The sequence below is a fragment of the Prinia subflava genome, chromosome 8, assembly GCF_021018805.1.
Source record: "Prinia subflava isolate CZ2003 ecotype Zambia chromosome 8, Cam_Psub_1.2, whole genome shotgun sequence".
In the NCBI taxonomy this organism is placed as follows: domain Eukaryota; kingdom Metazoa; phylum Chordata; class Aves; order Passeriformes; family Cisticolidae; genus Prinia; species Prinia subflava.
Genome location: NC_086254.1, coordinates 19,342,896 through 19,370,121, shown reverse-complemented (window position 1 = coordinate 19,370,121; position 27,226 = coordinate 19,342,896). Strand labels below are relative to the sequence as shown.

At 52.2% G+C, this 27,226-nt stretch overlaps 1 protein-coding gene across 1 annotated transcript; it reads right to left on the bottom strand.

Annotated features, from left to right (window-relative positions):
- Positions 1–784: 784 nt before the first annotated feature.
- Positions 785–21,626, bottom strand: RND2 (Rho family GTPase 2). Its single transcript, XM_063403993.1, has 5 exons — positions 21,441–21,626; positions 21,265–21,352; positions 9,175–9,284; positions 4,302–4,436; positions 785–2,219 (listed from the first exon to the last, which is right to left on the bottom strand). The coding sequence occupies exons 1-5, from the start codon at positions 21,540–21,542 to the stop codon at positions 1,971–1,973; spliced, it is 684 nt and encodes a 227-aa protein (XP_063260063.1). The 5' UTR covers positions 21,543–21,626; the 3' UTR covers positions 785–1,970.
- Positions 21,627–27,226: the final 5,600 nt, after the last annotated feature.

Genomic DNA, 27,226 nt, shown 5'->3' with positions numbered 1-27,226 from the left:
CAGCGAGTTCAAACTGAGCAGTGACCCAGAAACTGCCTTTGTAGAGACTGCCACACTGAATTCAACAGCCTAGAAGATGCTAGAGCACAGTAAAAGGGAATGCACTTGCTGGGTGTGGGTGGAAAGCAGGAATTCACAGCGGCTGTGTGACCTGAGGATGGTGAGCACAACTGCAAACAGGTTATGAGGAGTGGGCAATGGCACTGCTGCCATCCAAGCAGGGATCTGGTTTTGTTCAACAAAAAGGCTCTGGGGAACACAGAGAGTGCAAGAGAAGCATCAGGGTGCTGAGGGTTGTTCTTGTACTGTCTAGCTCAGTTCTTTCTCCTCGCAGGCTGCAGAGGGATGTTTTCATGCTCTGCACACAGCACAAGTGTCCAGTCACTGATGGAGCTTTTCTTGTCCTGGTAAATCAGCAGCTCCAAATCCCCAAAATGCCTTCTTGCAGTCTAAGACCTGGGTGTGAGAGCAGACACAAAATATTGAATCAAAAGCTTTTGCTGTAGTGAGGAAGAGGCAGCTCCTGTCAGCTCAGGCTGCTGGATCAGGCACAGACAACCTGCAAATGCTCCCCAATATTTAAGGAGTTGGGACAGAGGGAGAGGTTATTCAAGGCAGGTGTTTCAGCTCCAAAATGAATACAGGCTGATAATTCCTCTGGGTTTTTCACTGAAGGGGGTGCACAAGCACATTTCAAGAGCTAGAGAGAGACATAAGGATTCAAAGATAAATTGGGCAGTGAGAGATTTTAAGAGGATGCATGGTTTGACTTAAAAATGAACACAGCTGAGCACCATGAGTTTTCCAATGATGTTTATTTTTCCTGTAGCCCACAGACACAGTTGGATCTGGCAACAGAGCAGACTCTATTTTTCCATAAAGTGTCCATGTGACATCAAGCCCAGGCTAATACTGTCATCAAAGGCATTCAGAGAGGGCAGCAGCAGAAGCAATGGGAGATGCTGGGAGGAGGCCAGACAGCAAGGCACAAGGGCAGGGGCACCTCCTCTCCCACTGCCACAGCACAGACAGGGTGCAGATATGCATAAAGTCATTTTTCTCATCTATACCAGACAAACACAGCACCATGCAACACAATCTGCAGCTTGGAAGTGGGTGGGGAGCAAGATATGGGTTGTTATTGCAGTTATTGTCAGGAGCCGTGTGTGCAGGGCAGTGGGGAGAGCCCAGGGAGTGCCCAGGTGTCAGCAGCTCCCACAAAGCTCCCCAGGGGCATTTGCTTGCTGAAGGGAACCACGATTCTCAGGATGCATCTACTGGGACACACCTCTCCCTCGGAGCCAGATCCACTGCATTTCAAATGCAGTTCAAGTATTTAAAATACCGTGGAAAGAGACACCTGTCTATTTTCTTTGCAGGAGGGGACAACTGTGGTGTCTCACTAGGTTAAGGTTCCTTCCCAGGGTGTCCTCCCAGCTCTGGCCCAGACCTGCCCCTTCCATGGCACTTGCTGTCCAGCCTGGCCAAGGGCAGCATCACCTCAAACATCATTTCCCTTCTAAAGGGAGATTGGAAGGACACCTTGTCCTGATTGCTGTCACAATCCCCCTCCTCCCTGCAGCCCAGGCCCCACACAGCCCCCACCCCACGCTGTGAGTGCTGCACAGGCACACACGGGCAGGGCCTGGGCTGTGGGAACAGGAGGGTGGCACACACAGCATCCCTCCCTCCCTCCCACTTCATCTCACAAACCTTCCAGCACCCGAACACTCCTCTGCCAAGTGGTTCCTTCATCCCAAGCAATCTGCACAGCAGCAGCCAGCCCAGGAGTCTCCACAGCACAGGGCAGCTCGTGCAGCCCTGCTTGCAGCTGGGACCTTTGCTCAGCCCTAGAAGTCTGAGAAAAAGGCTCTGGAAAGGCAGGCCAGCTCCTGCAGCCAGCACCACGCCCTCGCCTCAGCCAGTCACTGTACAAATGGACAAACACACACAAGGTTATTTACAGCCGTTCACATCACGGAGCAGCTCTTGGCCCGGTCTTTCCTGATCTCTGTGTCTCCCAGTAAGTCCGTCCTGCCGGGCATCTGTGACGCCCGCTTCAGTCCCCGCTTGGAGTTGCTGCGCTTGAGGCTCTTGTGGGCCCTGCTGACCGAGGCCAGCGTGGTCAGGTGGAACACGTCGCGCACGCTGTTCTCCGACACCTTGGACGAGCACTCGGCGTAGGCCACGGCGCCGATCTGCCGCGCCAGCGCGCTGCCCTGGGGAGAGGGGAGCAGGGTTAGTGCCCACTGCTGAGCTTCTTTACATCTGTTAGAGCAGGGATTAATGCACGGGAGATGCGATTTTTGTGTTGGGATGTTGGAGGCCAGGACATCCCTCTGGCCACCCTGGAGGGTTTGGAGATCTGGGATCTGTCCAAGGGGCTCAGGCAGCCTCACACAGAGCCCAGGAGGGCACTGCCTCTGATCCCTGCCATGGCAGTGAATGCCCACAGTGTGTGGAGAATCACAAGCTGAGAGAATTCAAAATAAGTAGTAGCTAGTTTATCATAGAGTGTAAATGTAGAATTTAGGATTTTTAGTATATGGGCTTGAAGAGGCAAGATGGAGGAATTGGGGAGTGGTCCTGTGCTCCTTGTTCTTGTTCTCATCCCCCATTTTCTGCTGAGTTGGATCACAAGGATTAGTTTAGAGTAGAAATGACATGTTAACATAGGCAGTGAGTATTGGTAAGATTTTGTAAATAAAAAGTTCATTGTGGATGGTGGTTGGGTCAGGGGACCGTACAGAAAGCCCGGGACCCTCTGACCCGCCCAGTCCCCTGCGTGTCCTGCTCTGCTGGGGACGCCCTGCAGAGCTGGGACAGAACTGAGAGATGATGAAAGAATGAACAACCCTGGAAACACGGACTGGGGACTCAGCCTGGCTGCTCTGGCTCTGGCGTGGGACCTTTAGGGCAAGAAAAGCCCGAAAACCCTACACACCTCAGGGAAAAGCAGCCCTGAGGAGAATCTCAGGGAACAGCAGCCCTGAGGAGACTCTCAGGGAAAAGCAACCCTGAGATTGGGACTCAGTTGTTTATTAATTCTTATCTATAGTACAGTCCCCTGTGTCATGAGCTGTAACTGACAGGGTAGAAAATGGATGCTTCTAACTCTTTCCAAGGTCTTCTTAAGCATAAACTATCCAATAATGAGATGACACCTATATTATTTATACTTTTAACCCAATAACTGGCCACCCAAGGTCTGCAATGCAGACCTTTTTCACCCAATTAGAAGAAACCACCCAAAACCGTGAAGAAGAAAGTAAAGAAGAAGAAAAAGGTGAAGAAGAAGAAGGTGAAGAAGAAGGTCTTGGCCAATGCCTCAAATCCTCCATCTTGTCCCATATATATTACTATATAATACAACCTTAAATTCCAAGTTTTTCAACCTGCAAGATCACACAATACTATTCAAACAACACACCCATAACCCCAGGGCTACCACTCAATTTTGGATGCCTGTTCCACGGCCTCAGGTCAAATGCAGTGTTTGCTTGAGGGTCACTTAGCACAGCAAGCCTGAAATTCTCACTCTCCAGGGTTCCAACAGGTTAGGACCCCTTGCTCTCCAAGGAGCAGCCTCTCACACAGCCAGCAGTCCTGCCAGGGCGCAGTGACATCCTGGGGACACCCTCAGCATCTGTACACACAGTGCAAGGCTCTGTGAGAGCTCCAGAGGTGAGGGCAGCCTCCTGAGCAGACAGTGCTGCCAACCAGCGGGCCATGGGTTCCTGGCACTTTGTCATTGGCACAGTGCCACCCCTGAAATGGGACACCTGGGCAACCCCCTCACCTGGACAGTCCCCTGCTCTGCACAGCACGGAGCCAGCACAGCAGCAGCTCAGAGAGCAGCTGCCCCTGCAGCAGAGTCTGAGTCTGTCACCAGCCTGGGGTCATTGCTGGCTCCACTGGAGGCCACGGGCAGCAGCCCCTCCCAGCTGTGGCTTCTTCCTCCTGCAGTTTTGCCCCAGAGCAGAACCCAAGCAAGAGAGTGATTGGGAGCAGGAAGAGCTGCACCGAACCAGGAGATGCAGAAGGACAACACTTCCCTTTAGCAGGTCCAGCTTGTCAAATCAGGCACTTCCACCTGCTTTGAGGAATGGCTTTTTGGCTGCTGAGTGCTGCTCAGCAGAGCACCAGGAATAAGTCAGGGTCTCCCAGAGCTGGGGACAAGAGTGGTGTAAACACGAGCAGCTTCGAGCCCCTGAGGCACGACTGAACCACTGCAGCCCCAGAGCTGGGTGCAGTGGGTGAGGGAGCACAGCCCTGTCCCCCCTGGCACTGCCCAAACAGACCTGCTCATGTGTCACGGGGATGAGGCGCTGCTTGGAGAGCTCCCGGAGCGTGTTGAGGTCCGTCCTCATGTCCAGCTTGCAGCCCACCAGCACGATCTTCGCGTTGGGGCAGAACTCCTGCGTCTCCCCTTGCCACTGCAGAGGAAAGGAGAGGCTCTGGTGTGCATGTGGCTTTTCCAGGCAGGGTGTCACAACTGTTCAAACACTGATTAGCACATCAGGGCTCTTTAATCACTGCCAGGGTCAAGGATGGGAATGGCCAGAATACACCTTGCACAAATTTATGCTCCCCTGTTCCAGGTCATGCCCTGCCAACCTGCCCCATCCCAAGTGGGGAGCCAGTCCTGGCTGTGGAAAAACAACAACCACCCAGCCTGGTGCTCAGATCTGGGACCCCAAGGGTCAACACGGCCAGTGGGGAGCTCTTTGCACACTCACACACTATTTATTACTGGAAGCCACCTGTTAAAGACATTGTAATATTCAGAGCATAGCTATAGGCAGGGAAATTAAGAATTGAAACAGTGGAAAGAGAAGGCCAGGGCAAACATCCATGTCCTTCATATAAATAACTCCTTTCAGAGCTCCCAAAGTGAATGCCTGATGTCAGCTGTGTCTGCAGCAGTAAATAAATCCATCACCTGTGACCTCCCCCGGGGGAGACCTGCCCCAGTTACTTATCTAGTGGTGCTGAAGTAGGAAACAGATAATAAATAGAGATTACCCCCAGCTGAAGTCGTCACTTGGAATTAGCAATTTCCTGCTACGATAACTGGTGGTTAAGCACATACCCTGGGCAATTAGAAGCAGAAAGAAAACCAAACCACCAAGCCCAGTGTCCACAACCTGGTGGGGAAGGGAGTGCCAAGAACCACCCAAATGTCACTCAACCAGTGTCAGACCAAAGCAACTGCAAAATATGAAAAATCTTATTTTCTGTCATGAGATTGTTCTAGGTATCTTCAGGTATCTGCTTGCCAAGGACTTTGGCTCCCCAGGATTGAGGCACCCCCAGGCCCGGGGCAGGATGCTGGAGATCATGAGAGAGAGCACCAAAGGCCTACACAACCTCTCTGTAAACAGATCCAGTTCTTTTGGAGCTGGAATTCAAGCACCCTCATTTATGTGAGGGATTTGAGCTACAAGGTCTGTTCTCACCTGGCAGAGGTCACAGCTTTTGTTGTGACACAGGGTTCCCCAGTCTTTGTAGGGAGCTGTGACCCTTTTCCTGCCTGCCTGACACCTCTGGGAGCCCAAACCCTGTCGTGCTGTCAAGATTTGTCAGAACCAAGGTGCCACTCGATGAAAACTTGCTGTGCATGAAAGGCAGAGCTGCTTGCTTGCACTCCCTCTGCCCCTTCATCTGTACACGCTGTACAGCAGCCCAGGCATCAGAAGGGCAGCATTAATAAAGATTTCCTCTGCTGAATTTTTGCCTGAGGCTTGAACAGGAAATGTTATTTTCTTTATTTGCCTGATATCACAAGCTAAAACCCATTTCAACTTCATGGTGTCTTAGGAATTTTCCTCGCTGCCATGAGGCTGTGAGTCTGCACCAAAGGAAACAAGGCATCTACTCAGAGGCACTTAAGAAATCCCCTGGGATTTAGGGTTTATTTTAAGTTACCATATCAAAAAAACATTGCCTAACAGCACTCAAAACATCTGTGAGGCTGAACAGGGAAAGCCACGCACTGAGCAGGGTGGACTCACACGAAGGGTGTGCAGAGAGACAAATAACTCCCAGCCCCACCTAATTATTGAGGGGTTTGTATTTCATTAAGGTGTAAGTGATTCACTTGCATTGCTATTCTGCTGACTCCCAAGCTGGGCAGTGAATTCTTTGAGTCCACATGAAACCCCTCCCTCCACCCAGCCTTGGTACCCGGGACCTGCTCTGGAGGACAACACTGAGCCATTGACCAGTTTATCTGAAGGGTCTTTGTCCCCTCACCAGGACCCTCCTGAGACAAAGCCCCACTTCTCAGCCCTCCCAGCAGCTGAGTAAGAGGCACTCGCTTCAGCACATTTGGCAAAACATGGAGAGGCCAAGAGGCCAAGAGGCCAGCCAGTACAATGTGACATGTTCAGGCCATGGCCATTGCAGCCCCAGCAGCCCGGGGCTGTCTGAGAACAGCCACGGCAGCCTCTGCTCCGTGGTGCTTTCATGCTTTGGTGTCTCAGAGAGTGTCACAAATGAGATGCCAGCCAAGGCTCCCCCAGGACAGGATGCAGCTGCCAGAGGCTTTCCTGCACAGCTCCCTGAGCTGCATGGAAGGGAGCAGGGCACAGCCAGGACCCAGGGGTGCCTCACTCCTCTGAGCAGCACTCGGAGCTGCCGGGCTTCATCTCAGAGGAAAGCCTTGTGTGGGACCTCCTGCCAGAAGTGACCCACTGGAGACCAGCCAGGGGTGCTCCACAGCAGATCCCCAGCCCTGTGAGGCTCTCTGGACCTGCCAGCTGGAACATCAGCTTTGCTGAAAGGCTCTAAGGTAGAGGTACAAACCTCAGCTGCTCCTGCAGAGCAGCTCTCTGCCAGGCCAGGCTTAGGGCCCTGCCTGCTCTCCAGGCCAGTGGCATTGTGCCACCTCATCTTATTAATCCACAGGCTTGAAATTCAGCGACACAGCTCGTTATTTTTTTTGACGAGCTATAGAGAACTGATTGCTGTCTTTTTTACTATGCAGATGCTGAACTAAGGGGAGAGCCAAAAAAATTGAGCACTCTGCTTGCTTGGAAACAGGCACCAGGGGCTACTTCTCAGCTGCTGCAGGCAATCCACAGTCACTGGTGGTTCTGCTGACAGAGATCTGTGATACCTTCCAAGGTCTTAATGGAAAACAGAACGAATGTTCTGAAATGACAACATTTCTCTCTGTCCCCACATTTGTATGTGTGAACACAGACAGACCCCACACACATGCTGCAAGCTGCCACCAGCTTCACCATTCACTAGGTTCCTTTCAAATGGAAATATCTTGCATTCTGCACAGACCTGACCTTCCTCCCCTGAGCACAGGAGCTCCAGCCAAGGCCTGGCCACAGGGCCAGAGCTTTGAGCCCTGATGGGAGCCTGTCCTAGGGTGACTTTATCATGCTTGTATCCCCAGTCATCTGTTCTGTTTGTGCTGGTTCTGTACCTCTAAGGCTGGTTCTGAGGGCAAAGGTGGGAAAGAAGAAGCACAGAGTTTGTTTTGAGAAAATTGTCTGACTCCCACACATTCCTTCTCCGGACTGGGTTCGTCTGAAACACCGACAGAGAACTGGACAGAGATCTGCCTTGCTTTTAGTTAGTTTTAGCTAGCTGAGGCAGAGAAGTTCCCTGGACTGTTTTATCTTCCTTTTTCTTGGGACTGTTTAAACCTGCTCTGGACTGAAAACCCAGAGGAGCATCAGGAGCTCACACCTGAGGCCCAGGACAGCATTTCCAGCACTGGAGGAACTGATGAGAGACTGAGCAAGCCGAGCTAACCCACGGCAAGAACTGTCTTAATTTGCCATCTGTGTTGAGTTATCTAACCAAAAAAATGTATATTCTATTTCCTTTGTAGAAAGCAGTTGGGGGATGGTTTCTTTTTTCTTTATCTCTTGTAAGTCTAAGGGGGGGAGGGTGGATGCCTTCTGATAACAGACCAGCTGTTAAAACCAGGTGGGGCAGTGTTTCTTATCTCTTTCATCAACTTTGTCCACTCCCCATGGGATATCTTCTGTTCATGGGCCATTGAGGCTCACCAGTGCCATCACACATTACATCATCCATTGGGACATGCTCCACCCAGTGGGGAGGAGCCAACCATTCCTACCCAGATAAAAATGGGGACACAGGGACCCCAGACATTCCTCTTTTCCACTGGATTCCCAGAGAAGGACCAGACTCATCTCACCAGCACTGAACCTGTCTACAGGATCATCTCTACTCCAACAGAACCACGTCTGTCACTCCAGGAGGATTTATCTGGACTGCTTCCAACACCCTGACAACAGGGTGTCAGGTCGTACTCCTGGAGTAAACCTGGAGTCAGGGTTTTCTAGGACTTTGGTTTGTTTGCTTACTTGGTTTTTTGGTGGGTTTTTTTGTATTACTGCATTTGCATTTTTAATATTCCTACTAAAGAACTGTTACTCCTATTCCCATATTTTTGCCTGAAAGCTCCTAATTGCAAAACTGTAATCATTTGGAGGGAGGGGGTTTTACATTCTCCATTCCAAGGGAAAATCCCATTTTCCCTGACAGATACCTGTATTTCCAAACCAAGACACCATCTCACTTCAGAACTAATATTATTCCTTCTTTATACTTGTGGGCACTTTGTTTGTTAAATAAATAGGTTTTTCCAACTTTTCTCTGAGGGGATTTTCTCCCGGACCAGTTACGGGGTGTCACCCTGGTTTTGAAGACTTCTCTAAGCTTTCTGTAATGTTCTTCATATTGGAGTCAGAAATTTCACCTTATCACACTTTCTGCTATAAACACTGGCCATGTTTTGCTAACTGTCTTTCATTGTTTACATATTTCTAAGTGGGAAGAGAAAGGTGATTGACAGTTAGCTTGACCAATGTGGATTGAGAGGTGGAATTCCATCCTCCGATCCACGAGCCCCATAAGAAATGTATAAAACTGAGTTTTGTAAATAAACTCCCCCTTTTTTTCCTGCTTCGCTCACCAGCATGTCCTCGCGTAGTTCTTTCCATGTCCACTGTGACATCGGGGAGGGGCTGTTTGGGTTTGCTTCCCAGAGGGACCCTATTTGGAGGCTTCCCCCCAAATTTGCCCTAAAGCAGGACGGAGCCTCAGGACACAGGGACCCCTCAGGGCACAGGGACCCCTCAGGGCACAGGGACCCCTCAGGGTGCCTCTCTCGGGGGGACTCACCTTCTTGAGCACGCTGTCCAGGGTCTCGGGGCGGCTGATGTCGAAGCAGATGAGCACGGCGTCCGAGTCGGGGTAGGCCAAGGGCCGCACGTTGTCGTAGTACGCCGAGCCTGCGGAGAGGAGCGCGGTGAGCGGCCCCGTCCCACCTCAGCCCCCTGGCCAGGCAGAGCTCTGTAATTCCAGTCAGAACTGGACACACACTGCTGTCACGGTGCTGTTTAGAGACCTCAGCGTCTCCACGCACGGCCAGCCCGGGCACCGCGACACGGGACGAGGATCAGTTCGTGCGCCGAGCGACGATCCTGATTCCTGTGGGTTCTTGTTAAGAGAGATCTTTGGCAGCGGTGTTAAAGTGACGAAGCAGAGGCAGGGTGGAAGGCAGCGATGTTTGTTTATTGTGCAGCAAGCGCGATCTCACCCGCCTGTGCCTGCTCTCGAAACTGCCCCGAGGGCGGTTCTGCATACACCTTTATACAGAGGGTGTCAGGGAGGGGTAAAGGTGAAACAACCAAGAGAGGGAGTTCTAGGGACCGTTAGACAGGTGCAATATTCAACTTTTGCCAACCAGGGGACAGGGGAAATACAAAACTCGCGGGCTTTCTGACAGACAGAAAACTGACAGTTACGTCACTTGCCTCAGGGGTACACGTGGATGAGGAGGGAACAAAGGAACATATAACAAACTCAATAAACTAAATTTCACACACCGCCACACACTGCCCCACGGTGAGGGCTGCTCTGTGGAACACAAAGGGCGCTGACCCGAGGTTTTGGGTAGTGATGCATCTGTGTAACAGAGGCTGTTTTGATGCACCAGCCAAACCATTCACGAGAAATCTTATTAAGCCACCCGCAGTCTTGTTTTCAGGGTTCTCAGGGATTCATCAAGGTTACTGGGAAAATAACGGGATTAAGATAAGAACAGAGAGCCTGAGAAACTGTCCACAGAGAACGTAAACCCTAGATACAGAAGACGTGATGATGGACATTTGACCAATTGGATGTCCTGAAGGAAATGTCCCTGCCTCTTGAACCAGCGACTTGACCAACCAAGAGTGTGTGCCCACGTGGGCTGTCGATTTTAGAATCTATAACTGGGATTGTAATGTAAACAATAAACAGCTTCTGGTGAAATCATACTGGTTCATCTATTGCCCATATCCCCCTGCACGTTTGACCGGTGACTGTTAGAAATGTACATTATTGTACTGGCTTTTCGCAAATATTCAAATGATTGTTGCATGTGTGGTGTTGAAATAGCTCTGCTGTAAGGACATAGATTTGATGGTTTTGCTTAGTCATAGCAGTGGGATAGCTGATCTAGAGTTATGCTTGCAATTGAACTGTTTGGTTGGGATAACACCCAATGAACATGTGAAGAAGACCCTGCTATGGATATGCCAAATTATCAGCACCTGCCTGAAGAAAGCATGGACCACAAGCTGGAGGTGATAATGAAGACACAGCCAAGAAACACACGTGCTCTAAAAAGGCAGGACCATGCTAAACAGTTCCTGGAATATGGAAACCAGTTTGTGGAAAAGTTTGAATATGCCACAGACTGATGCAATAGAAAGGGTATTTAAAGAATGTCTCTAAAATAGCAGGTGTGCACCTGGCTAAGTGCCAAGTCACCTGTTAATCCTTTGCTTGATTTATGTTTCCTAAATGTCTATTTTTCTTTTATTTTATTAAACCTATTTTAAATTTTACCAGGAAAGTGAAGCTCATTTTTCACAGTGACTACACACCATAAGGTTCAGCAGAGTTTGATTGGCTTTTAGGATTTTAGTTCCTTTGTTTAGGCATAGAAGTCAGAGATTCTGTAATTCTTTTCTTCTATTTACCCCTGGACAGGGTGAAGAGGTGTTGTTGGGATGGTCATGACACCAAGAGTGACACTATAAAAGTTTAGAAGGATTCCCTTTGTTATGGCTGCATGCTGTCTTTTGTACAGTTTTTACAAACTTCGTGGGCAACTTTAATTGGTTAATAGCTTCCTTGTTAATTATTCTATTAGTTAATAAAAGGTGTTTTACTTGTCCATCAAATCTGTCTATTCTCGGATTGTCTACATATTTTCTTTATTGATTCTCATGGAACAAATCCCTTGTTACTACAGGTGCACTTATTTTTCACCCTCAGAATAGATTGCTAAAGGAACTTCTCATTCTTAAAACAGATTCATATGGGAATTTACAAATTGCTTGTTAGCTGCACTTAGAAGAAATGACAGACCAGCTATAGCTCTATCCACAACCATACACCATAAGGTTCAGCAGAGTTTGATTGGCAGAGGATTTTAGTTCCCTTATTTAGGCATGGAATTCCATGGTTCTGTCCCTGTTTTCTTGCATTTACCCCTGGCCAGAGTGAAGAGGCAAGTTCTGCATCCCTCTCCCTCCCCAGTGGGCATGGGCAGGTGCTGGTGGAGCTGTGCTGCTGGGGATGCTGCCCAGGAGGGCACAGAACACGCCTGGATTCCAGCACTTGTCATGCCAGAGCTGCACCACTGACAGTGGAAAGGTGTGGCTGAGGGAAGGCACGGAATGCTGCTGCTGGCTTTTATCCTCCCTTGCTATCTTTATACAGCATAGGCTGAGAGAATTTGTGACAGGTAAAAAATGAATTGGCTTCTTTCTGGATTTGTGCTGGAAAAAGTCAAACAGATTCTTTTTGGTATATATAAAAGAAGTGACAGGATTTGGTGACGGAGCTATAACTGGAAGGGGATGATTCTGCATTCCACAGGAGTTCTGTGAGCAGGCAGAGAGCCCAGCCTGAATCCTGCACAGCTTCTACTACACACATGAGCACAATGCACACACCTTCAATGCAAATTTCAGTCAGGAAAGTCATGGTGCCATAGCTATTTTATTTGCACTGCACTCTGTTGGTGAGTGCAGACACCTGAGCAAACAGCTCACTGCTACTTAAAAACACCATTTTGGTTTCATGCTGCAAAGACAAATGACCTAAACTTCCTGGAGGGATGAGAAGCAGATGTTTATTTATGAAAAGAGGAAAGAGAGACACCAGAGTCCTTGTTGAATCTGCCTCCTCCAAAAGCAGGATTGCCCATCCCAGGCCGAGGAAGCCAGACACGCTTCCTGCAGCTCTTGGGATGTCTGGAGCTGGCACTTTCCCACCCCAGGGAAGGGTGCAGCCCAGGTGTCAGGTGGCTCCTTGGTGAGGTTCAGCACCTGATGAATTATGGATGACAGTGGCTTGTGTTTCCGGAAGGATGGAAATGTGCCTGGGCTCAGCAGGAGAGGAGAATGGGCTGATTCTGTGCAGGAGCTCGGATCCCAGTCCTGTGTGCACAGGGGCTCCCAGCTGAGGTGCAGCCCCCCAGCACAGCGCTGCACATCAGTGCTCTGCAGACACCTGAGCCCCTCTGCAAGCCCAGAGCTGGGGAGCAGAGCCTGACACTCCTGCCTCTGCCCAGAGCCCACATGGGGCAGCTGAGGGCTGTGTGGAGCCTTCCCAAACCCTGCCCAGTGCCAGAGACTGCCCATCCAGCTCAGAGCATGGTGCCAACAACAGCAGAGCTCCAGGGCTCTGACCAGCCCTGCCCCTGCCACTCCCATGCAGCCAGGGGAAGGTGCCCTGGATTTGATGTGCAATTGGATCCCCAGCAAAACTGGATCCCCGGCAAAACTGGATCCCCGGCAAAACTGGATCCCCGGCTCTTACAGCCACAGGAGCAAAGGCACCTGCACCTCCTGCTCCCCTTGGGGACAGATGGGGCTCTGTCCCTGCAAAGTCACTGGGAAAGGAAGGACAGAGGAAACAGACCCTGATCTCTGCAGAGCCCAGCCCTCTTCCTAGAGGGAAAGTCATGTCCCCTAATGGAAAGGAGCCAGTCCTTGTGGCATCTTGGACAGCTCTGGGGACAGGGATGCCAGACAGGCAGGCACAGTGAGCCAGGGAGTGTCCCGGGCACAGAGGTCCCTGGCCTGGCCTCAGGCTCACTCCTGGCACACTCACAGCTCTCCCCATGGCACAGAGAGGTGACCCAGGCCTTTCACAGGCAGCACCAAGCACAGCAGTGCTGAGGTGCCCTTTGAACGGGGCTTTCAGTCTCACGTTTGGCACAGGACAGGACAGGACAGGACGGGAGATCCAGCGCTGATCCACATTCCTGAATTAACCTGGTCCTTTATCTGAGCCCTGCCCTCTCCCCCATGCACACAGGGGTGTCTGCCTCCACACAGGGGCCCTGGTGCTGGAGGAAACGTTCCCACGCACATCCTCTCCCTGCAGCTTCTCAGTTTTACATAAACACTTCAGATAAATCTACCCCCTCCCAGCCGAGGAATGCTCCTTTTGTAGGGGCAGTTTTGGCTCATTCAGCGCAGACATTGCCACAGCAAACTGTATCATAGCAACCTGCTGCTCCTCAGCAGCCAGCCAGCCCCTCAGCAGAGAGCCAACAGCGCTGCTGCAGCCCCCCACCATCCCACAAAACCCCCAGCAGCTCATCCCAGAGCCAGGAATCATGCCAGGAATCATGCCAGGAATCACCTGGGACCACAGGAGGAGAGGCTCCTGTGCTGGCAGGAGGAGCTGAGGGAAGGGAAGCACGAGGTAAAGAACCTTATCTTTTTAATGAGATCAAAATTTGCTTCACATTCATTAACTTCCTGCTCCAGCTCCAAGGAGTCACCCCTGGCAGCTGAGCTGGCAGTTCAGCTCACAGGCAGAAGCAGCAGCCTCTGCCCACCTCAGGAGACTGAAAGCCATGGGGACCCCCATGAGAGCTGCACTGCTCCCAGGCAAGGTAATCCCCAATTTGCTCTGGAGACATCTCTACTGAATCAGGAAATTCTGTTTGGGTGATTAGTCCTCTAGGTTTTGCATCTATTACATTTTTGTTGAATATGACAATTTAAAAAAAAAAAAAAAATCAACAAAACACCCCCAAACCCCCACCTAAACAACCAAAAAAAGCCAGTGCCTTCAACTCTAGCTCTTCAGTTTTATGGATTATGAGCACTTGATACCTTACAGATAGTCCAGCAAGACACTCCAGAGACCCACAGTCTGGCAATTCCAAACACACCCAGGAGCCCAAGGCTGGTGTGTCTGCAGATTCAGCCTTCCTTTACTGCATGAGTCATTCTCCCACTTGGCATCCAGGTCTGCAAGAAACAGGACCTCACTGCATCTGCTCATGATTAAAGAGAAAACTGGAGCAAGCCTACAACCAGCTTAAAAATAAACTTCACACAGTTGTCTGAGATTCAGGGGTGGGTACAAGCATGAGTGGTTCCTCTTTCCTCTTGGCTGGCAGGTCCTGGAATGCCTGGCACTGCAGCTCAGAGATGCCACTCCTGGGCAGGGGACAGAAATATGCTGTTTCATCTTTACCAACACTGTGCTGATCTTCATTTGTTCCTTATTAGCTATTCCAGAGATAATGAGATCCTCACATCAGCCCCCTCCATCCAACACTAGGGCACCACAAACCAGGAAAGCCAGTGTGCCTGCAGGGCCATGATCTGCTCTGCAAGGGGCTCCCACAGCCCAGCTCTGCCTTAAAACTGAGATGAGCACTGCCAAGACCTAAATTTCTCAGCAGCACACTTGTCTTGGGGGGCTCCCTGTAAGCTGTCCCCAAAGAGCCAGCATGCTGGATCCTGCACGTGCTGCTTTCTGCAGGGGCTGCCAAGAACAGCCTTCCTGGGATGAAACAGAAATTCATCCCAGCTTTCTGCAGGGCTACACTGGCAAACCAAAGAGTTTTGGGTCACCTCCCCACACAGAGGTGACAGAGGATGTCCAGACAGATCCCACCCACGGTCCAGCCAAGCTCTGGGTAAGAGGACAAAGCTGCCAAAGCAGCACCAAGTCAACAGCCCCAGGACTTCTACAGCCCTCTGTCCTGGCTGAACTTTGACATTTGTCTTGCTTGTGCAACATCACTGCAAGCCCCTGGAGTAGAGGAAAGGAGGAAACTGCTCTGTGACATGGAATAAACACTCTTCTGGGAAGTGCATGACTGCAAAAAAAAATAGCTCATCAGCTTGGACAATTAACCTCCGCTCCTAATCCTTACAATGCACATACAAAAATGAGTGAATTACTAAAGAGCCCAGCTGGCATACCTTCAGGATGGAGGGAATGGTATTTGCATAGGCTGAGGTGGCATTTCTGGGCCCCTCTCCAGATCTTATTACTGGAAGCCTGCCCCTCAGGAGGAGGTTGTTCTGCTGGATCTACCGGTGGAGGAATCCCCAGCTCAGGCAGGCACAGAGTGTTCCTGCCTCATCCCAGTCCTGTCTCCTGCCTCACATCTGCAGCTGCCAGTGCTCCAGAGAGGCTTGCTCAGATGCAAACCTCCCTCCAGAACTGTGAGGAGGCCCTGAAAGCTCCTTGAAGTCCCTGCTGGCTCCTGGGGGAGCATCAGAATCTGGCATGGGAGGATTGGGTCTGCAGATGCAGCCCAGGAGCCCTCCCAGCCTTTTCACAATCGTGCCTGCAGCAGCTGACCAGGAGACAAACGGGGGTCACAAGTCCCTTCCTGGCACTCGTGCCATGTCACAAGGACAACTGGCATTGCCACAGCGTGCCTGCCACCCTTTCCACAGGGTACAACGAGGACCAAGAGTGGCAGCAGCTCCCTGCAGCACAGCCAGCACACACTGTGCCCTTAGGGAGCACGGCTGAGGGCTGAATGAACACATTCTCTTGGTGCAATGCTGCACATCTCAGGTTTTCTGCTCACAAGCATTGGATCCCTCCCCAAGCATTTGCCTGCCAGATAAGGTTACTTCCCACAGGGAAGGCTGGGCCTTGCAAAGTTTAATGGAGTGGAGATTTTATCTTTGGAATCTGGGGCAAAAGGAGCAGGGAGAGCAGAGCACAGGAGAGAGCAGGTCACCTCTGGGCTGTGGGAAAGGGGTCTGCAGCTGAGCTGGGAACAAACCCACTGCAGGAACATCCTGCCTTGTCCACGAGGTCACTGAAGGCAGTGCTCCTCAGCACCCCCACAACTCCCAGGACATCCCAAAGAGGCCTGAGCCTCTCAGATCTGTAGGGGACAAAGGACAGGTGATGCCACAGGGCACCTCCATCCCTGGGCCACACAGCATCGCAGCACGCCCCCCACACCCTGCACAGCCCAGAGGGATGATCCTCCTGGGCACTGCCCTGCCCTGACATGTCCTGTCATGTCTTCTCAAGGTCCATCCTCCACCCACTTCAGTGTCAGCATTTCTGCTGCAACCCTTTAAAGTTCTGTCTGACTGGTTACTGGCCTGTGTGAGAATGTGACCCAGCTGTATTTTTAGGATTAGCTACGTGTTTGTGCTGAGGCACAACACAAGCATGCTGGTTTTAGCCTCTCAGTCTGAACAGGAAGCATGGGAGGAGCTCTTTTGGTATGGAAAGGGCAGCTCCACATTTTCCCTCTGCCTCAGAGTGCAAGTAGCATTGAACTCTCTCTGAGACAGAACTTGTTCTTACCCTTTGGAAGAGGCAGCCATGGCAATCCTGGAGCTGCACGCTGGGAATCCAGGCACAGACAGCATCCATGGAGATGCCATTGCTAAACTCAGCCCCTTTCAGCTCTCTAATCTCATCAACATTCCTCAGTGGTTCCCTTAAAAGAAGGATCTGTTATCACAGCCTGTGGGTTCCCACACAGGCCATTCCAAGGCAGACTGTTTGCTGAGCACAGGCAAAGAGGAAGGCGGAGGGGGATTTGCAATTCACAGCGTTATTCTTGTCTCTGAAGCACATCTGCTGAAGAGACAGTGGCTGTGGAGGGCTGGCAGCCACACAGCTCCTCTGCTGTGAGCTGAGCAGGGCCCTGCTGAACCTGTGAGCACTGACCTTTGCAACACTGCAGGCTGCAGCAGACACTGCGACTCGACCACGCTGCATTCTGAAGGTCCAGAGGAAAGTCCCCTCCAGCAGCTTCCCAAGGCAGCAATGACCTCGTGCAAGGCACAATGCCTGGCAGGGAGAGCCCAGCCTGGGCTCCCACTGAGCACTGGCAAAGATGGCCCTACCAGCACCAGGCAGCTCCTACTCTGCAGCTGAATCTGCATCAGCAAAAGGTGCATCAAGCAGCTCGGTGGCCTCAGGTCACTCACTGCTCTGCCTGCCTGCACTTGGAGGTCACAGGCACAGCAGGCAGAGCCTCCCAGCAGAGGGGGGTGAACCAAAGGCAAAGAACTCAGTCCACACTGCAAGGCACAGTGTAGGTTCCTCACAATTGTTCAATTATTATTGAAAACAGAACAAAAAGTCCACCTAGATACAGGGTAAAGGCTCAGACCTGCCAGCATCACTGCTGCTGCACTCAGGCCTTGCCAAAGCACTGGGCAGCAGCACAGTTTGAGCTCCTCTCTCCCCTTGCTTGCACCCAGTGCCAGGGAAGCTCTGCAGAACAGGCAGGGCATGGGGCCAGTCCAGCATGGGCAGCAGGTTCACTGGAAATGCCAGGGCATGGTGGGAAACACTCCAAGCACAGGTCCCTGGGCAGCAGCTCAGCCCTGGTCCCCGGGCAGCAGCTCGGCCCCGGAGCCCCGGGCAGCGGCTCGGCCCTGGGCCCTCTCAGCCTGCTCACTGAAGGCTCTCACTGCCAGACACCTCCTGAGCACCTCACTGGCCCCACTTCCAGACCTCCCTGAGCTGGGCAGACCCACGGATACTCCCTGATCCCACAGGGACAGAAGAGCTGCATTGCTGGGGAGAACCTCCCTGCCCCTGCACGCCCGGGGGTATCGATGCTCCCTCCCAGACCTGAGGCACTGGAACGAAACTCGCCCACTCCTTGCAGAGCATCGCTAATGATCACCAGGCATCCACCTCCTCCTCCTGCCGCAAGGAACAAAGCTCTTCCTGACGGGGCCGGGGCACTCCGGGTCTGGGAGGCACCCAGCCCTTTGGGAACAGCACCCTGAGCCATCACACATCCCACCGAACAGGAGTTTCCCCCACCGCAAAATACCAGCCCTGTGCAGAGGAGTTGTTCCTGTCCTGAGCGTGTTCAGCCAGAAGAATTTGCCAGAAGAGGAAGGAGAAGAGCAGCAAAGCACCTTGTCCTCAACAGAGCAGAGTGCCAGGGCACGGCCACTCCCTGGAGCTGCTCATGTCCACCCCATGCAGTCTGCAGGCTCTGTACCCCATCCCTCACAGAAAATGCTTTTTAATGGGGGCTTTAGCAAACAGTGGCTTCCCAGGGGACAGGAACACGGGACATCACTGGCACACTGTGAAATGGCACCTGGAGCAATTTTACTCCCATGCTCTGGGACACAAATGAAACACAACCAGCACCTGCAGATGTTGCACAAGGGGATTTTCTCCCTGGTACGTTCCTAGAGCTAAGGCACATTTAAGCCACTGCAGAGTCCCAGCATTTGCCCTGTCAGAGCACCACAGGTTTCACCCTTTCTTAGTCACCCTCCAGCCTCAGAAAGCCTTATCAATGGATAAAGAGTTAAAAGCCATTTAAAGAAAGTCAGAGGTCCCAATACAATTTGGGAGCCATTCAGCTCTCCATCACTTCTGTCCACTCTGTGTCAATATTCCTCTAATGAGAGCTCCTGCCTGCCAGCTGCCAATGTCACAGCCTGTGTTTGCCACTTAGCAGGAGGGGTCAATTCAGCTCAAAAGGCTGCATTTTCCAACACACTCAGTCATCAGCAAGGGAGTTTTCCAGGCCAGACTGCACTTTCCCCATCACCCACTCCTGAGTGATGCTCAGCTCACTCTGTGCAGCTCCCAGAGTCTCCAGCTGCTTCCTCAACTAAGTATGGGATGAGGGAAACTAATAAAAAAGTAAAAAACAATATCCACCTCCTCTCTGCAGGTCTCTGCTGATTTCTTGGGGAATTTCCATTCCAATCACTTACCTAAAATATGGAGAGCATTTAAAATAGAAAGTGTTCCCCTCCTCAAGTCAGGATCACCCTTTCTCAACACCTCCTTTTTCACTCCTGCTGGGATGGAATTTATCATGAACAATAAACCCCCAGATGAAAAGCAACTTAAAGAAAGAGTAGGTAGCACCGAGAGAAGGGGAAGTGCCCACCAAGGCCATGGGGGTGGCAGTGAGATCAGGTGGCTCCTGATCATTTCAGCTCAGCTGGTTTAACTCACTATTGTGCAAAACTTCTTCTGCCAAAGCTCTCGTTTGTAAGGGACACTGAAGGCCAGTGGAAACTCAACTGAAGTTTGCAGTCTACAGCTAAAAATTTCAGTTTGATTATTAGGGAAAACTGCTGTACAGTGCTTTCCAGGGTTGTTTGTTAAGAACTAGCTCCTGTGTATTTCAAATCAAAGCGAATTTATCTGGAAAACTACCTGATGAACTCTGTCTACAGCAAAGCTGTTAAAAAGGTCTGACACTTTTCATAGGAGAAAAGAGAAAGAATCAAAGCCCATTTCCTTTTGGCTGCAGAGACAAATATTGGAAAAACATCTTCTGTCACAAGGGGGAAAATGAATGTGTGACAGCATCAGAGGCAGGTGTCAGATACATACCTTAAGGACTTTTTATTGTGTCTTTTCTTTAAACATTTGTAAGACCAAAGCAAATCATCCTGGAGAATTCCTAAAAAGCAAACAACGCTTCAAACGTGCTCCCACACCCTCCAAAGATGAATTTTTTTATATCAAATACAGATACCCAAGAGCAAAGCCATTCAATGCCTAGCAAAGATAACCCACCACATCCCCTTCCAAGGCTGCAGGAGCCCAAGGTTTGGAACTGCCCCTGCCATGGGGGTGAACAAGCTGGGGGTGAACACTCATGTGCACCCCAGTGACACGGGAGGGCGACCACCCCTGAGTCCTGGCACACCCTGAGCTGCTTCAAGGAGCCCTCTGCAGCTCCAGATCAGCCACGATCAGTTCCAACCACTTATCTAAGAGCTGGAGAGCATTTAAAATAGAAAGTGTTCCCCTCCTCAAGTCAGGGTCACCCTTTCTCAACACCTCCTTTTTCGCTCTTGCTGGGATGGAATTTATCATGAACAATAAACCCCCAGATGAGAAGCAGCTTGTGTGGCACTGTGGCCACGTCTCAGAGTCTCCAAACACACATCAGCCCAGCACCAGCCACCCTACCAGGGCTTCCAAGTGGTGCCCACCACTCTGTGCTTCAAGCCCAGCTCCTGGTCAAACACTGGGAGCCAGCACCTCACCCACAGCCCCAGCAGCTGCCCCAGGAGCCAGTGTCCCCATGGGTCACAGCACACAGCTTGCCAGCAAAGCTAAATCTAATTCCATTTCTGTCTCAGGGAATAAAAATCAGCAATGCAAGGTCTCCTGGGAGCTTCTCCAGGAAGCTCTAGAGGAAGACTCAAACATATTTTACATATTTGAACCTAGTCAAACTCAGTAAAGCCACTGCTCTAGGTAAAGCTATGCTGATCCTATAGCTGTTATTTAATGAATGCAAAATTACAGCAAGGAATCTGAATGAACAACAGGAAAAGAAAGTGCTGGGTTGTTTTAATTTAGTACTGCTCTTGGACACCGAGAGGACTTCATTTGTCATCAGGAGTCCAGAAATTATGAGAATATGGGGAAAGAGCATCAGCAAGCACATGATGTACATTCACCAGCAGAGCACAGCATTCAGCTGCACTGTACAAAAGGATCCAAAGGCAAATTCAAAAGTGCATGTGAACTTCGTGAGATGCCAAATATTTCTATTAGCCCTGCAACACGCACTTCACTTGCAACTCATGCCTCCACTGGGGCATGGGCAGGCACAAAGTTTGGGACGGGTCTCGGCGGGCTGGGACAGCTTTACACAGAACCACAGCTGAGGACACAAAGAGGCAAAACCCAACCGAGCCAAAACGCCGGCAGAGAAGCCCAGAGGCAGCGGGCCAGGGCATCCCTCCCGAGGTGCGGGCTCGCTGCTCCAGCCGGGCTCTGCCTCCTCCCCGCTGCCCTCGCAGCCGCAGCCGGTTCTCGCTGTCTCCCGGTGCTGCGGGACAGGGCAGCGCCCGCCCGCGGCTCGCAGGGCTCGGAGCCGCCGCCGCTGCCCCGGCCCGGCCCGGTGGCTCCGGGAGCGGGCAGATCCCCGGTGCGAGGGCCCCGCCGCCCCCCGCGCAGCCCCACCTGAGGTGTCCCACATGTTGAGCTCCGTGCGCTGCTTGTCGATCTCGAAGCTGGCCGTGTAGTTCTCGAAGACGGTGGGCACGTAGCTCTGGGGGAGAGCGGAGGGGAGAGCGGGGGTGAGCGGAGCTGAGGCGATGCTCGGAGCCGAGCCCGGCCCGCCCGCCCGCCGCCCTCACCTCGGGGTAGCAGTCCTTGGCGAAGACGTGCAGCAGCGCCGTCTTGCCGCACTGCGTGTCCCCCACCACCACGATCTTGCAGCGCGCCAGGTGCCCCTCCATGGTGCGGGGCCGCCGCGCCCGCGCCGCCGCTTTACCGGGCCGGCCCCGGCCTGGCCGCGCCCCCGGCCCCGACGGCACCAACCAGGCGCGGAGCGGAGCCGGCGCTGGGCAGGGCCGAGCATCCGCGGCCCCGGGAGCCGCCCCCCGCCGGCCCCGCCGCCCCCAGGGCCGTCCCCTCGGCGCTGCCGCCGCCGCTCGTGGCCGGCCCCGCTAAGGGCGGAGGGCGCGGGGTGCCCCCGGTGCGCCCCCGGTGCGCCCCCGGCTCCGCGCTGCGCTCGCCGCCCCGGAGATGCCCTTTTTCCCGGAGATGCCCTTTTTCCCCGGAGATGCCCTTTTTCCCGGAGATGCCCTTTTTCCCGGAGATGCCCCTTTTCCCCGGAGATGCCCTTTTCCCCAGGGTCTGTAGCTCGGGGAACGGGAGCTGTTCCCGGAGGAATTCGGCGGGGACAGCCGGCATTCCGGCCCGCCCGGCGGGCATTCCAAGGATCCCGCATCCCCGGTGTCCGCGGCCAAGTGACATCGGCGGGGGCAGGGGACCGGCCCTGCAGCACCTGCGGGACCCCAGGCCTGCCTCACTGCCCTCTGCAGAGAGGGCAGCGATGTCTGCTCCCTGATCCTCCTTGAGCACATCTGTAAATTCCAGGCAGTGATTTTAATTTGCAGTCTTCTCTGCCGCTAATATTTTGCTGGCCACATCTGCAGAAAGGTTCACCTGAATGCCAAAATGACTGGCTGCCTGTCACAAAGTGCTGTAAAAAATAGACACAAGGAAGACAAAGAAGGCCTGGAGAAATGGAAATGAAAATGTTTTGGCAGCGAAACAAGATTATTAATGGACTGAGGGGGCAGATTGTTTTTGCTGAAATCACAGTGATTTTTTTGTATATAAATATTGCTGCTGTGCATGGCACTGGGACAAGAGCGAAGGCAGGGTGCAAGGACTGGGGGTTGCCCTGCAGGTACCCAGTGTTTGCAGGTGCTTCTGACACCCCTGCCAGCCCAGCCCCCTGGAACACAGCAGCCTCAGTCAGCACTGGTGAGCTGGATGCCTCCCCGTGCTCACAAACCCTCTCAGGATGCACCCCTAGGACAGGAGCCAAGTGCAAGCAGACCTGAAGGTGTGTCTGTAACACATTCAGCTGGGAAATGGGAATTCAGGTCCCACCTCATCGTCACATACCAGGGAAGACCTGAAAGCTGAAGGGAGGAGGTTGTCCAAGGAGATGAGGTAGTCCTGGAATCCCTGTAGCTCCTGTCCTCAGCTGATTCCTGCGTTTTGTGGGCCAGGAGCTGGCTCAGTCAGTTCTTTGTTCTGCAGCTCTGCTCTGGGTTTTGCTGCAGCATCCCTGGGCCTCCCAGCCTTGTCTTCAGCAAAATGATGAGTGACTGTTTCATGCTTGTTTCCTCCAACCCTCCCTGGGGAAAGGAGCCTGTGCAGCACCGTGACAGGTTTTCTAAGGCCTGTAGTGATTTTTTTGCCTTCTTATATATGCGCATGTCACTCCATTTTTATGCAGAAGAATGGAAAGCAAAGTTCATTGTCTTGTGACTGCAGGTAAAGGAGTGCAGGCTATTCATCAGTGTCACCTGTAGCAAGGTTTTCCCCTGGCCAATGCCCTTTCTGACAAGGCTTCACCACGTTTCTCTAATAGGAATTAGGTTTTTGCTCCCAGCCATCAGATTGTTGAAACGCTGCTTCAGTGGAGGCAGGACGCTCTCTGCAGGGAGTGCTCAGACCTCTGCAAACCCAACAGCTGCATCTTCCTTCAGCAGAGGGAGAGGCAGCTCAGAGCTGCTGGGCACCGTCACTGCTGAGCCTCACGTCCCCTCCAGTGCAGAGCTCCCCTTGGCAGGCAACACTTGCAGAATAAATTCAACAGCCCTTCACCAGGGTGTGAATTCTCCGAGTAGGCTGCAGAGACATGCTGTGACTGTCACTGTGTGTGGAGAGGTGACAGATGGCTCTCACACATTTGCTCCTGGAAGTGCTTCCCCAGTGGCTGGATCCTCCCTTGCTGATCCACCCTCTTGGGGTCTTAATTGCAATTATGAATTAAATACGTTGTGTTGTGTTTATGCCATTTTCTGCACAAAGAAACTGGAAGACATCCTGCACTGGGAAAATATACTGTGAGAAGATAACTTTCACTGAAGGAGCCAGATTCTGAAATCTGGAGCCTGTGACATCTCAGAGCCCTGGAGTTTGGTCCTGTACAGAAAATCACAGGCTCTGGACTGAACTTCAAACGTGGTGAGGAGGTGAATTACTGAGTGAGCAGAGTCTTGTAGTCTGGCACATGGCTGTGGTCCCTGCAAGAAGCACAGGGTGAGAGGTGCCCTGGTGTCACCCTGGGATCACAGACAGAGCTCCTGACAGTTTCCTGCATTTTTATGATGATTATTCACTTTTTATCCATCTTCTTTTTGACATTTGTCTCGGTGTGCAATGTCTTATTTCCCAGCCTGGGACAGAAATAAGGGACACATTAGTGTCTCACCAGATCTAGTCTTAAATATCTTTTTGGACTTGTCAAATATGGGAAAGAGCTAGAAACTGTCCAGGCCAAGCTGTAGAGTATTGCTAACTATGAACACTTGGAGTTAAATAATTCAGCCCGGAGTGGTGTGTTATTTTACGCTTTTCCCTAGAAGATAAAGAGGTAGAAAAGCAGTAGAGATGCAGCAAAAGAATACAAATCAGCAGCAATTAGGAAGGTTAAAAAAAGAAAGAAAAAAAATCCCAACCAAATCCCCTTTCATGTGTCCAGCCTGTTTACATTCTGGACTAGAATAGCACTGATCTGACTCTCTGCTGGCATTAATGAAGTTTGCACCTCTGGGTGAGCAATTTAATATATCTCAGCAAGCCAAAGCTCATTATAACTGTCCATAAATGCTATCAGATGAAAGCAGCATCCTTCAGCAGTCTCAGGGATTAAAGCAAGGAGGCATTCAACTGCCAAGGCTTCTGCTGGAAAGACTGCAGTGGGAGCGCGTGTGCTAGAGGCTGAGGAAGCACAATGCCTCAATTACTGCTGCAGATTTCTCTGTGAAGACAGGGATCTGGAGCCTCTGTAGCTCTCCTCTGGAGGTGAGCAGCTCCCTTTTCTCCCCCTCTCTCTCCCCGGACATCTCTCCTCAGGGTTCATCAGTTGGAGAGAATTGGGGAGTCTGGGGGACTCCATGGGCTGGCCACAGCTGGGCATTCTCCTCCAGGGAACAGGAGGCCCCTTGGAGAGGCACTGCAGCATGAAGGCATAAAAAGAGGCTTAGGCTGGGAGAAGAAAAATGCCTGATTCCGTCTTCTTGGCTGTAGAAACCTCCTTGCCCCACACGTCCTGTCCCGGGCTGGATGGAGCTGTTTGAACTGCAGCTCCCAGGGCTGTGCTGGCCTTGCCCTTGCCTTGGCCTCTCCTCGCTCTGGGTGGAGGCAGTGCAGCACCCATGCATCGTTCCTATCCCTGCCTTCCTGCATGCATGGCTGCAGCTGCAGCACGCTGCAGAGTGACAGAGCAAGCCCAGCTGAGCGGGCCCTGGCAGAGGTGCTCAGTGGAAATGGGAATTCTTCAGCAGCAGGAGTGATCTCCACCACCTTCACATTTGAAATCTTGCAATCCTTTTTCATGTGGAGAGTGGTGGAGGTGGGGTGGACAAGGGATGAACAGCAATAAACCCTCAAAGCTTCCATTTCTTTTCCGTTTGATTTAGAAAATGAACTGCATATCCCAAACACAAATTGGAGAAAAAGCAGTTTTTCAAGTCTCCCTTTCTGCAGGCCCCACACGGTGAGGCAACACCCTCTGGGCTGTGTATGCCCGTGGGGCTGCAGGCTGTGGAAAGGTCCCTGCTGCCTCTGAGGGATGGGGCTTCTCTGCTGGGCTCAGGTCCTGCCTCTGCAGAGCCACTGCTGTGCCCTGATGTGTTTCAGTCCCACCCTTGCTTTTCTCTTTTTCTCTGCAGAGCTGCTCCTGTTCCTGGGCTGGTGCAGGGAAACACCAAAGCACAGCAGTGCCAGAACCTGCCAGGAGCCAGGGCCCTGGGACAGCAGCAGAGATGTTGGTGGTGCAGAGGAAGCCAGGACTTGATCCAGGGCAGAGCCACACTGCCCAGTCCTGCCTGCTGTACCCCAGAAAGCTTCAGCACACAGAGGCAAGCCTGTGCATTTTCAGCGAGGTAAGACATGCTGACCAGATAATGGGGTTCTCATGGATGCACAGCATGTGGATGTGCTAAGCCTGTAATTTTGGCACTATAATTGTCAGTAAATTATTGATGCTGTGGCAGAAGGTTGAAGCTGAGGAGACTGAGTCTCATTTCACATGATTCTCTGAGGACTGCAGTGGAGAAAGTGCCTCCTTCCAGAGGAGGACACAGTGGGATGCTGTTCCCTGCACACCTGGGAGCTGGCTTCCTGCCAGCCACGCCACTCACTCGTAAAATATCCCCCTGCAGCCCCCCAAAGTTCCTATGCCAGCTCAGATTCTAGAGGGCTTTGGAGGAATATTTCAGGGACAAGGCAAAAGATTCCAAAAGAGGCTCTGACCCCCAGATGTAACCCAAGATGTTTATTCCAGATGGTTTCCAGGGGGGAAAGAGAAAGAATGAGGAAGAACAGAGCTTTATCCACTCTCCTGCTAAAGAGAAATAGTTGGAACTCAGCCAGTAGGGTCAGAAAGGGGAGGAAGGGTTAAACTAAACATGGTTACAGACTCCAGGGGTCTCTGGGGTGGGACAAACCATTTCCCTGAGAAATACAACACTGGTGCTGCACATCCACAGCCTCTGCTGCTGGGGGGATGCAGGGGAAGGGGCTGGAGAATTCCCACAGTCCCTGCCTTGTGGGAATGATGCTCTGTGCTGGGAGGATTGGTTCAGTCTGCTGGCAGTGCAAGGAGTGAGCTGCCATCCACTGAGGTTCAGTCAGCCCTTGACAACTGCCTCAATTTGTCTCTGTGATCAAAACAGCAGCGCAGGGAGCTGCGGCTGTGAGTGGCAGGCACGTCTGAGGGGTTGTGTCAGATCTCCTCCACCTGCTGCTCTACCTGTCAAATGTAAATGTAATTTCCTGTGATGCAGGGACAGTGGCACCCAGGAGGCACAGCATTCCTGGTACGTGTGGTGCAGGTGGGACACCTTGTCTGTGCCTTCCTCTCTGTGCATCCTAACACGCTGCACTCATGGGGGAATAAAAGGCACAACAGAGGCAGGAGGAATCTTTCTCTTGAGTTCCCGACAAATCCAGGTAGATGGATCGAGGTCAGCACTTGCTGTAGAGCCAGGATACCAAACTGTAGAGCCCTGAAAGGGTGTGTGGGTCCCAGCACCCCAGGAGGGCTGACTGCAGCCCCACAGCTGCTTCCCAAGCTGAGCCCTCGCCCTGGACGGGGGGACAGGGAGCAGGGGGCTTGAGGAGCATGGGCAGCACCAGCAGAGCAGAAGAGAGGGGTGGTGGCACCAGGTCAGGGCCAGAGCTGGAATGGAGAACCTCAGGTGCCAGCACCTCACCTGTGGTGTGGAGCCACCCCATGTCCTGCAGCCAGTGGGGTCTCAGCAAGCCCTGCCCTGCCAGGTAAGGCTTTTGTGGCCTGAGCCTCTGGGGCTCTGTCCTGAGAGAGCCCTGGGAGCTGGCACAGGCAGCAGCCTGCTGACAAGAAAACTGCAGCCAGTTGGTTGTTTTGTTTTGT

What these genes read in the sequence shown, in the direction of transcription:
- RND2 (XM_063403993.1), bottom strand. Translation starts at nt 21,542, where the DNA reads ATGGAGGGGCACCTGGCGCGCTGCAAGATCGTGGTGGTGGGGGACACG. An exon ending in CCAAGGACTGCTACCCCGAG is followed by an intron (nt 21,353 to 21,440) that starts GTGAGGGCGGCG and finishes GCTCTCCCCCAG; the next exon opens with AGCTACGTGCCCACCGTCTT. An exon ending in TGGACAGCGTGCTCAAGAAG is followed by an intron (nt 4,437 to 9,174) that starts GTGAGTCCCCCC and finishes TTTCCTCTGCAG; the next exon opens with TGGCAAGGGGAGACGCAGGA.